Source organism: Anser anser (genome assembly GCF_964211835.1).
Source record: "Anser anser genome assembly, contig: HAP1_SCAFFOLD_76, whole genome shotgun sequence".
NCBI lineage: Eukaryota > Metazoa > Chordata > Aves > Anseriformes > Anatidae > Anser > Anser anser.
The window spans coordinates 390,971-401,598 of record NW_028153992.1 but is presented as its reverse complement, the minus strand read 5'-3'; the positions used below and the strand labels follow the sequence as shown (position 1 = coordinate 401,598).

Here is a 10,628-nt window from a genome sequence, read left to right as displayed (position 1 = left end):
TCTGTTACTGAACAGATATGTTTTGGGGAGATATGGTGGCCAGGGAGGCGTGTGTGTTTGTGTGCTTCCTCTTCTAGTTAAGGTTCTGGGGTCTGGTTTAGTCAGGAAAATTCGATGAGGCACCTTGTGTAAAAGGAAATGTTAACCAGCATTTTTCAACACGGTGTAGTCCCTTAAAAGTGTCATAGATGAAAAGAGGCCATAACCGCTGGGGGAAAAAGTTAGTGGGAAACTGAGAGCAGGATCACATTCAGTAGTGAGAGAGCAGCAGCCTAGGGAAAGCTGATGAATGACTGTAACAGATAGTTCTATTTTAAGTGTAAAACAACACTCAGTACTTTATAATGGTGGTCTTACCAGAGGGTTCTTCTCCATGGCTCCTAAAAGCACGTCTTGAAGGCATTCGAGTGCAGTGAACTTAAGCTGTAAGAGTTGGGCTGGTAAGCTTGGCCTGATTTGAAGCTGTAGGCACGGGGCTATAATTTCTGAACAGGCTACAAAAGAAACTGTACCACTGTGCTTTTCAGTGCTCCGTTTAGCAAAGCCATCAAATTGTTGCAGGCAATTGATGTTGTTCTTCTAAGAGCACCTGAAAGATATTTTTGTTTGAAGAGTTCAGAGGTACCGGTTAATACTGGTTCAGATAATTACAGCCAGCTCTTGGTGTTTGTGACCAATAAAGTTTGTGGCTCCAAAAGGAGTGGGTTAGTGCTAACTGATTAACTGCTGTATATGCAGAAATATGGAATCTGATTACTTACGCAGAGAGCACTTAAAATGTATTGTTTTGCTGGCTCTCAGTGAGTTGCATCTTAATGCTACCAAGGAATAAGCTTTTTGCTTCTGGCCCAAGTTTTTTAATTTGGTGAAAGCCTTTTCTGTGCACGTGCACATGCCAGAGAGGTTGCTTAAGTAATAGAAGCTATAGTAGCTGCTATCTTCTGTTTTTTGTAGAAGACAGAAACTGAATTCGTTAGCTTTGTAACTGTTATGCATACCAGAATTGGTTTTCTCCCTTTTGAAAATAGTAGAGGGTATGCCTATGACAGATTTGGTGAGGAAGGTGATCAGATGAGGGCACTGCAAGACTGCCAGAACGCACCAGGTCTGGGGGGAAAAGGAATCCGGCTGAGCATAGGAATTTCTAAAAGGTAACCAAGGAGTTGTGCATTGATACAGTTATTCTAAATAATCAGATTCTTGTAGCTCTGCCTTTGGAAAGTCTGTGGCCCTTGCTGTAGTGGCTGTACACAGGATGCAGTCTACAAAACCAGAAATGCAGAAGTCCTATGTTTTGACTCCCTGGATTCATCAACCTGCTTCAGGATGGCTGGGGGAATCCAACTGTTAAGTCTAGCCAGACAGCGCAACTTGGGCTTAGCTGCCATTGCAACCAGCCTTGTTTCTCAACGGTAGCAAAGCTGAATGCATTGGTAAATATTTTCAGGTTTGGGCCTGTATAAGGTAGAAGGGACAACAAGTGGTTTTATATGCTAGGGAGTTCTTGTTCTTAGAGCTTTCCCTCTAGTTTGAGAGAAGCACATAACTAGTTTTACAGTGGGTTGACAGGAAAGAAGTGGGGGGAAAAAATGGGAACGCAGGGAGAAAGCCAAAGGCGTTATTACTAGAACAGGTTTAGAATGCTATTTTTTGCTTTTCATGAGCTTAGGGCAATGGGGAGTTTAAAGCTTAGCACTTCCTGAGAGGGTTTCTTACTCTACCGGCTCAGTTCTATCACTTATTTAAGGCAATTCAGGTCTCTGAACGGTTAAAGAATTGATACCAAATTTGATGAACTTTGATCCAGGATACTGACAAAACAGGACTTCATATAAACAATTTCAGTATGTTCATGAGGTTAGCTTGTGTGTTCTGTTAAATAGTAAAAAATGACACTTCTGTTTCTGTTTACCTAGCATAATTCTGCAAATGTTGCCTCCTTCTGCTTTAGAATGGAAATGCTCTTCTCCAAGAGAGCACTGTCCAAACTTCTTTGCCAAAATTTTTTGATTAAATTAATATTGTTTTATTTTGAAAACAAGAATAAGCCACAAACATGTTTTCTTGCTTCGGCTATCCAGAAGAACGTCAACAGTATTTTCAGATTTTCCTTCCCTACACAACTGTATGTAGGAAGAGTGCAGTTGGAAGCAGAAGACCTAAGATGATGTATCTTCTGTTTGTTTACTACAGTAACAAGACAATGGATTACCTCTTTATTAGAACTTGTGTAGCTTTGCAGTATTGAAACAAATGTAGGTATTAAAATACACATCAGTAATACGTTTCTGAATGGCTGAGTACCGTGCTCTCTTAGCATTGAAATACCCAGCCATTGGATTAGTTTGTCCCTCATGTTTGCTTAGTTTGGAAGCTATTTCAGAATGCCTTCAGCTTGTATTCTTCCCCAAAAGCATAGAACTCACTTCTCTGCATCCCCAATTCAAGTCAGAGAAACTGGGCACTGCAACCACAGGAGGTCTGCCTGTACAGAATCAGTGAAGACAAGTCTAAACAGCGGATTTTTTTGAATATGCAGCTGGGTTATCTGAATGTTCTTTATGCAGTGTACCTCAGTTTTAGTACAGATAGCACTTGTCTTGGTTCTTGTCATTAGTCTGAAGCTGCCCCTGAGAAAATCTTGAAAGGGAAAGTAGTGAAAGCTAATCAGCTGGCCCTTTCTTCTTAAGAACCAGTGTATTTTGTAATTCTCCCACTAATAATAAGGTGTCATGCTGAAGAATCGCGATTGTGTTGTTAAGCAAGACTGACTTCACCTGAGTGGTATAGTTGGCAGCTGTTGAATGTTTAATGGACTTTAAACAAACAAAAAAACTGAGCAGGTGGAGGTAGACATGGCAAACTGACAGGCAGCGTCAGATGCTTCTTTGAAATGGATAATCTGACTCCATTCACTTCTTTCTGGAAATAAGATCTAGTAATTAACCAAACAAAAGATAGAAGGGTTAAGACTGCATCTTTAAAGCAGCTGTGCTTGATAAATGTCTCTGGTCTTAAATCAATCTTTAGCAAAGCACAGAGACATAGCAGCAGCTTGCTTATGCCAACGCTAAAAATACTTGATGTGTACAGGTAACCATGTCAAGGCTCTGGAGTTAATCCATGAGAACAATTCCTTCTGGTATTGGCAAAGGTGAGGATGCTTGCTTCTATAGAAATGAGATTTTGAGCTGTGACTTAAGCTGTCACTTAGGTGACTGTTTAGGAAAGCTTCCTTTTAAGCTTTGAAGTATGTAAGCTGACAAATTGTTTAAGTTCAGAACTGGGTTTACAGTCTCTTGTTCTCTGACTGTATGCAACTTCTCATGTTTCAGACTGAAAGCAGAATTGCAGCGGTACCAGTCATACAACCATAATGATTATTGCCAAGATTACCAGAACTACTACTCGCAGAGGAGTTACGATGCTTACGTTGACTACAACTACAGCTCCTATGCTCCCTGTGACAGCATGCAAGCTGTTGGAGACTGCTCTTTAGGAGATTCTTTAATGGCTCCAGCTGTTTTTGAGGTAAAGATAGTGCACGCTTGCTGTAAAGAAAATATTTCACAGATAATACGTTGTACAGATTTGTGTGAATCAGCAAAAAGAATCCGAAGTTGAAAACATGCTTTCTGCTTAGTGTGAAGTTAAAAGAGCAGATTCCATTCAGAGGTGTTTGTATTTAAGTGCTTAAATAGTAAATCCATAGAATTAGTGATTTATACACCATTATTTGTTCACGCATACCAAAGAATGGTTTTGACAGCATAATTGCGTACGCTTCTTCTGTTCCTGTTCTTCTGATTTGCTTTGCTTAAAGCAAATTAAACAGTTGTTGTAAGTGGTCTTATGTAAGTGGTCAATTTATTAGTTGTGACCTCCGGAGGTCCCTTCCAACCTGTACTGTAATATTGGCTTTCTTCTAAAAATAAATAGATAAAATGCCATCTATCCTTGTAGTTGTAGGAAGAAGGAATGGGTTGAGACTGCAGCACTTTGAATCTGTGATGCTTTCTGAAATGAGTTATGATTAAACTTAGCCTTTTCTGTCTTTCAGGAATCTTCAGTTATGACTGCAATCGGTGATGACCTAATTACTGACGGTAATAAGGGTTCTATCATTGTCACTTGAGTTTAGCCATCCTTGTGCCTTTTAACAATACAAGCCAACCTCTACTGGATGAAGAACATCTTGAAAATTCAGCTGAGGTCAAACCTCTGTGGGGTTGATCTGCAATCAGCTGGGGTTTTAAAGCTGATACAGCATACACTGACCGCATCAAGTAAAACGGGACACTGTCAATGCTTCGCAGCAGGTTTCTTGTACCTGTGCCTTCATTCCCATTTGAAAATGGTCTAATACAGAATTTTGTTCTTTGTATTGGTTCCGCTAAACAGATTTTATATTAGAAGCTCAGTAATATGCAAAAGCTTTGTTCTCCACCCTGAGGTAAAAGCTTATGTTGCAGATTCCAAAAGGAGGATTCAGCTTGCACTTACAAATACGGTACAAAACATATTTGTGTCCTGGAAGGTTTGCAAAGTTCCTCACGTGGAGGCATTTTGTGTTAGTGTTTAGAAACTATCCTATGTAACGTGTATTGCCGTAGAAGTGAATTAAATGACTCTTGGGAGGGTTTCATGGCTGATTATCCGTAAACGTTATCTTTACTATCTTAAACATTGTCTTTGTCTTTATCTTGAAAGACAATTCTAGTCCCAGCCTTCTAATATACAAATTCCCAAAAGTTGGAGTTGTGAGGCTCAAAATTTTAGAGGACTAAATACCTCACTAAAATTAGTAGATCTAATAGCTTATTACACTTAGCTTAAAATACATTTTATTAGCCATTTCACGTGAAGTTTTTTTGTGCGCATGCCTCAGATTTGATACTTGGACTTACCAGGCTTTTATTTTCAGATCCACAGCTCTACTTGGATGTTGATGAAATGAACAGACAATTCACGGAGACAAGCGAAGAACTCTACGATTCACTCATGAATTGTCACTGGCAACCTCTGGATACGGTCACTTCTGAAATCCCCTCTGCTATTTAAGTGTCTTCTAGAGCATGACCGTTAGGACCAAAGTGCTAAAACTACATTTCTTCTACATTATTCTAGCTCATAAGTTTTAAAGCACAATGATAGGTTGGGTTTTTTTTGCTATGCTTTTGACAGTTTCTGTAATCTTTTTGTTCATCACTCTCTTGGAGCACCATGAAGTCATGTAAATATTCGAGAAATGTAAAGAGGTAAATGGGGTCTAAAGATAGACTTGCCTGTGTAAATAAAAAATTTGTTTCTGCAAACCTGCCAGCAAGGGATTTTACTTGTACCTGTGTGCAGCACGTTCTCTTCCGGCTTATGGAATTTAACAAGGTAGTAAGGGTATTTCATCTGTCTTTATTTTTATATGGGCATTAGGACACAAGCAAAATCTAGCTTCCCCTTGTTTTCCTGGTTCCTTAGGTAAGCGACAAGCCAAGCCTTTCATGTGCTTGCTTAGACTGGAAGTATGTATGGGAGACACTCACAGGCCTTGCTATGGAAACACCTGTGCCCACTTTTTCCTGCAGGCTGCTGGCTCTAACTGTACTACTGATACATGCTAGGTCAGCTAAAATCGGCTTATAAATAGGGTATGTTAAGCATATGGAAGTGTAGACTTCAACTGCCATAGCTACAAACATCCCGTGGAATGAGGATGATGTCTGCTGGCACTCTCTGCATCAGCATTCAGTTTTCCCTTGCCCTTCTTACTGTTAGACTTCTCAGCTGACGCTTTACAGCGAAGAAATTGCTACAACATAATCCGTGTTCTTAAACCTAAAAAAAAAAAAATCTTGGAGAAAACAACTTGCTGGTTTTCCCTCCTTGCTGGCAAGGAGAAAAATAGTCCACCAGGAACAACAAAAAAATCCTAGTAACAGCTCCTTAAGTTATACCCTCTGCTACCCTCTCTAATTGCTCTGGTCTTCCTTCATTCACGGTAATGAAGTTTTAAAGCTCTGGTAGAAGGATGACAGTACTCAAGTCAAAGGAGATGAGAGCAATGAGGAAAGCTTTGCTTTAAGCTAGAGCAGTCTTGCGAGTTGCTGCCTTTATGCTGTTCTTATCTTGAAGGGTACAGAGTCTTTTCCAGTCATAGGGACTCCATAACCCTATGAATATGGAGAAATAGTTGCTAATTAACAGTGTGTATAATAAGTAAGTGAGGCTGGAAACAAAAGAATATTCCTCCAAGAAAAAAAAGGAAGCAGAAATTACTGTACTTAATAGCTGGGGAAGCTGTTAAAGCTAGTTGACACAGTTCTGGTACTGCCGTGTGTGTTTTGGGGGCAACATAAACCATAATTGCTGTGATGGCAGGTAAGAATCCAATTCTTTTTTATGGCTTAGTGTAGTCAGTGAAAGCAGTGGTCCTAAGCTGCATGCTGTTCTTAAATGTAATGCAAATTCTCTTTTGTGACTCCTCAGTACTTCCAGGTTACTTGTAGCTGATCACCAGCAACTGCTTCTGTTAGCTATTAGCTGTTGGGTTTTTGCTAGGAATACTTTCAGTCCTGAATTGAAATGATGACATCCTGAAACAGAAGAGGCTCTTGGAGTATTGTAGGAAGCACATTCTTCCTGGTTCTAGTGCAGGTGTACACGTAGGAGGAGACAGAAGGCAAAGAACCTCACATAGGTGGAGGGGGTGAGGTGGCATCACAGTTAGAGCTGTTGCAGTTAACTCTTCCCAAAGCATGAAAGCAACGTGGCTGGGAACGGGGATTTGTTGGGTTGCTTCTTTGTGTGAGCCAGGGAGTCTTTTGAGGGGCAGATTAATAAGAATATGACACAAGGTAGAGGTGGAATAGATGAAGCAAAGAATCTGGGTGGGAAAAGGGTTGCTTGTACGTGTCTATGGAATTGTTTCAGGGGACTGAGCTGGGGCAAATTCAAGATAATAGATGCAGCCTCCTTGACTTTGGATGGCAGTGCTGAAGCTTCAAAACCTTACAAGCTTTGATGCCACTTCAATTGTAGTGCATAGCTGTGGTACTTGAGCTCAGAAGTGCAAACTGCACAGGATTTTTTTATCTATTTTCTTCAACGTGAGCAGCAAAACATCTTCCAGGAATGTGCCTGGGTGCTACGCTGCTTTGACACGGCTTGCTTTGCATCACCAAACACAGTAGTTAGGTTGCATCGAGTACTTTGTGGAAACATTCATTGTGTTGTCACCCAGAAATGGGATGCTACAGATATGTGTTGGCCCGGCAGTATCAGTGCTGGTTTTTGGCCTTTGAGAGGTTGGTCCATAACATGTGACCTGTGTAACGAGAGGCCCACATAGATTGGTGACTTCATTAAGTCTGATGCTGTGGTGGTGTGTGACCCAAGGCCCTGAACGTCAGAAAATCAGGCTGTGGCCACCTATTTTATGCAGACTTTGCCTATTAACAAGGTCTCTACACTGTACGTTAGAGACGTGCGCCTCCTTTTCCGGACTAGATAGCGAAAATACCAGTTTTGTAGTTCAGTGAATGAGATTGGTTGGGCTGTTTGTTCTCCAGAGCTGAAAAATGTTGGGAGTGTATTCTCTTGGAGTCCACAGAAATGAAAATGATGAGAGGAAGAGAACGTTGGTTGCAGCCCGCGTGCTGCTGTTATAAAGTAGTTCTCTGATGTCTTTTTCCCTCTGCTGAGACTTATCAGCCTATCGTCCTTTCCTGTTAGGAGCGCATACCTGGCTTGGGATGGTGTGCGCAGGGCAGATTCTTTACCGTAAGAGCACAGTGAATGCCAGACTTCTTCCTGTACTGCCGTGTTAACCCTGAGTCACAAATTCAGGAAGCAGTGATTGCATCGGAACTGCTAGAATGCTTTGCGGAGTCTTTTTACTGGGTAAACTTCACAGCTGCAGTTACAACTTCCAGCCTGTGTTAGCTGAACACATCGTACTGGTGCCCGCCATCAGTTTGACAAAGATGGGATTGCAGTAGGAACTTGCTTTTTTCCTTCTTTTTAATTAAACAAGTCTTTGAAGCAACTTTTCCAACACCGCCATACTTCACTTCTTCCAGTTATTTTCTGTTTTACTTAGCTGAAATGTTTTTTTTTCTTCCAAGCTTGAGGAAGTTTTCTACAAGAATGTCCCGTAATGATTTCATAAACTCTTTTCGTTGTACCTAGCTGCAACAGAGAGTGCTTTTATTCAAAAACCTGCTGGTTTTCTCTTCCAAGAAGTAGTGGGGTTTTTCCTATCTCTTCACTGATGGGAAAGGCTGTAGGACAGTAGCTTGAGGGGCTACTAATGCTGTCATCAGTGAGCCGGGAAAAGGCAGGAGTCCGAAACGGGTAAAAAGTACTTAAAAGGATACCAAAAGAGTAAACGGTACTTAAGCCGTGGATGTTTCTTTTTGCAGGGATGCTCTGGACCAACCGCTTCTTTCTAGCGCTACCTCAAAGTAACTTGCAGATAGACCTCACAGGGAAGGTTGATCAAATGGTGATGATCGCTGTCATTCTGCTGGACACGCAGATACTTGCCTTTCGTTTTGGCTCATTTTTAATACCAATTAACTTCAGTGCCTCGCGTTAATAGACACCGTTTGACTGCATCGGCAAATGTTTCTGAGTCGTGAGTGTCGTTAAAGGCCTGTCACCTGTTGTGGTTTAACCCGGCTGGCAGCTAAACACCACACAGCCGTTCGCTCACCCTCCCCCCTCCCTCTCTGGGATGGGGGAGAGAAACGGGAAAGTGAAGCCGGTGAGTTGAGATAAAGACAGTTTATTAAGACAGGAATATAATAATAACAATAATAGTAATAATAGTGATAATGGTAATAGTATTAATAATAATAATGTGTAAGAAAACAAGTGATGCACAATGCAATTGCTCACCACCCGCTGACCGATGCCCAGCCTATCCCCTAGCAGCCGGCCCCCCACCCCAGCCAGCCACCCCTATATATTGTTTAGCATGACGCCAGATGGTATGGAATACCCCTTTGGCCAGTTTGGGTCAGCTGTCCTGGGTCTGTCCCCTCCCAGCTCCTGCTGCACCCCCAGCCTGCTCGCTGGCAGGACAGAGCGAGAAGCCGAAAAGTCCTTGGCCTGGTGTAAACACTGCTCTGCAACAATTAAAACATCAGCGTGTTATCAGCGCTCTTCTCATCCTAATCCAAAACATAGCACCCTACCAGCTACTATGAGGGAAAATTAACTCTGTCCTAACTGGAACCAGGACAAACTGCTTCAGCACTTTTGATCTTTTACAAACTCAGCTAAATTATTTAAGTTCTACTTTGGGCACCGTGTTCCTTCATCAGCCAGGATTTTGTGGATAGAGTTGAGTCTTCTTATCACGCGAGGCCAATAAAACAACTGAGTAATTTAAACCTTTGTGGCTGCTCCCACCCCCAACACTTTCCCATTCCCATGACGACTTCTCATCCCCCAAATGACTTCTCACCCCCAGGTCTCACTCGGGGACCCACCACCCGCAGCCGCTCCCCATCAGGAGCAGACATCCCCAAACCAATTGGCGACGCGGGCAGCGGCAGAGGGCTGCGTTCAGCCCCCACCCCCCCCACCCCCCCCCGCTGACCGATGCAGGAAATAAGTGCAGGCAGAGGCTTTGCAGGGTGGAACAGTTTGTAATTTATTCCCGGGGTAATTAATTGTGGCTGCCACCCCCAGCCCGTCCCCAGGTGAGGCCCGGCCGCCTGCTCAGGCGGGGGGCCCGGCCTGCCGGCCCGTGCGGTCTCCGGCCCCCGGCTCCTCCTGCCTGACCCTATGCAGCCAGGACGTGTCCCCGACGTCGTCGTCCTGCTGGGACCTTGGCAGTCTGCGCCCCACCTGCCCCGCGTGCCAGAAGAAGCTCCTGACGAGCTCTCCTGCCATGGAGGGGCTGCGCTCCCTGCGCCGGGGCGAGACGCTGCGGGAGCGGTAGCTGGAGGGGCTCGTCTGGCGCTGCTGCTGCTGCTGCCGCTGCCCCAGCCGTGCGTTGCGCTGGAACCTCCTGCGTGGTCGTCGGGCCAGGCGCACGATGCCAATGATGTGCCCGCGGCACAGCGGGCAGGTGTCTCTTTCGGCAGCCCAGACGTGGACACACTCCAGGCAGAAGATGTGCCTGCAGGGGTCGATGCGAGCCGCGCTGGACATGCGCTCCAAACAGATGGGGCACGTCTCCTCCTCGGGGGCCTCCTCTGGCTGCCGCCGTGGCCGCCAGCTCATGATGCCTGTGGCCGCCGCAACGTGGAGCTGGTTTTCGTCTGGGGGAGGCTGCCCTGGTGCCAGGCACTTAGCAGCAGCCTGGGGTCTTCAGCACCCCCCGGGTCGCCGGCAGGACCTCGATGCCTTGCGTGTCGCTGTCTGGATCTCGACGCTTGGCGTGACACCAGCAGGACTACTGCAGATAGGAGCAGGAAGAAAACATTGCAGCAGCAAAGAGACATCAGCTTTCTAGGTTCAACCAATTGTCTAGAGTACTGTAGCGGTAACTGTTCTGTGTATGGATTGCAGACATTGCCGTTAGAATGGCAAATCTGCTTGTGGTAGGTTATACATGGCAAGACCGCGCTTAGGACAGATGAGGCAGATAGATGTCTATAGATTTGAGAACATTACCGAAG

General features: G+C 44.1%; 1 protein-coding gene across 1 annotated transcript; it reads left to right on the top strand.

Annotated features, from left to right (window-relative positions):
• Window positions 1-2,732: 2,732 nt before the first annotated feature.
• LOC310891002 (tRNA selenocysteine 1-associated protein 1-like) lies at window positions 2,733-5,321 on the top strand (the record flags this gene model as incomplete). The annotated part of the gene is made up of 4 exons (XM_083853311.1): window positions 2,733-2,761; window positions 3,336-3,531; window positions 4,061-4,106; window positions 4,925-5,321. The coding sequence occupies 4 exons, from the start codon at window positions 2,733-2,735 to the stop codon at window positions 5,059-5,061; spliced, it is 408 nt and encodes a 135-aa protein (XP_083709437.1). The 3' UTR covers window positions 5,062-5,321.
• Between the last annotated feature and the right edge of the window lie 5,307 nt (window positions 5,322-10,628).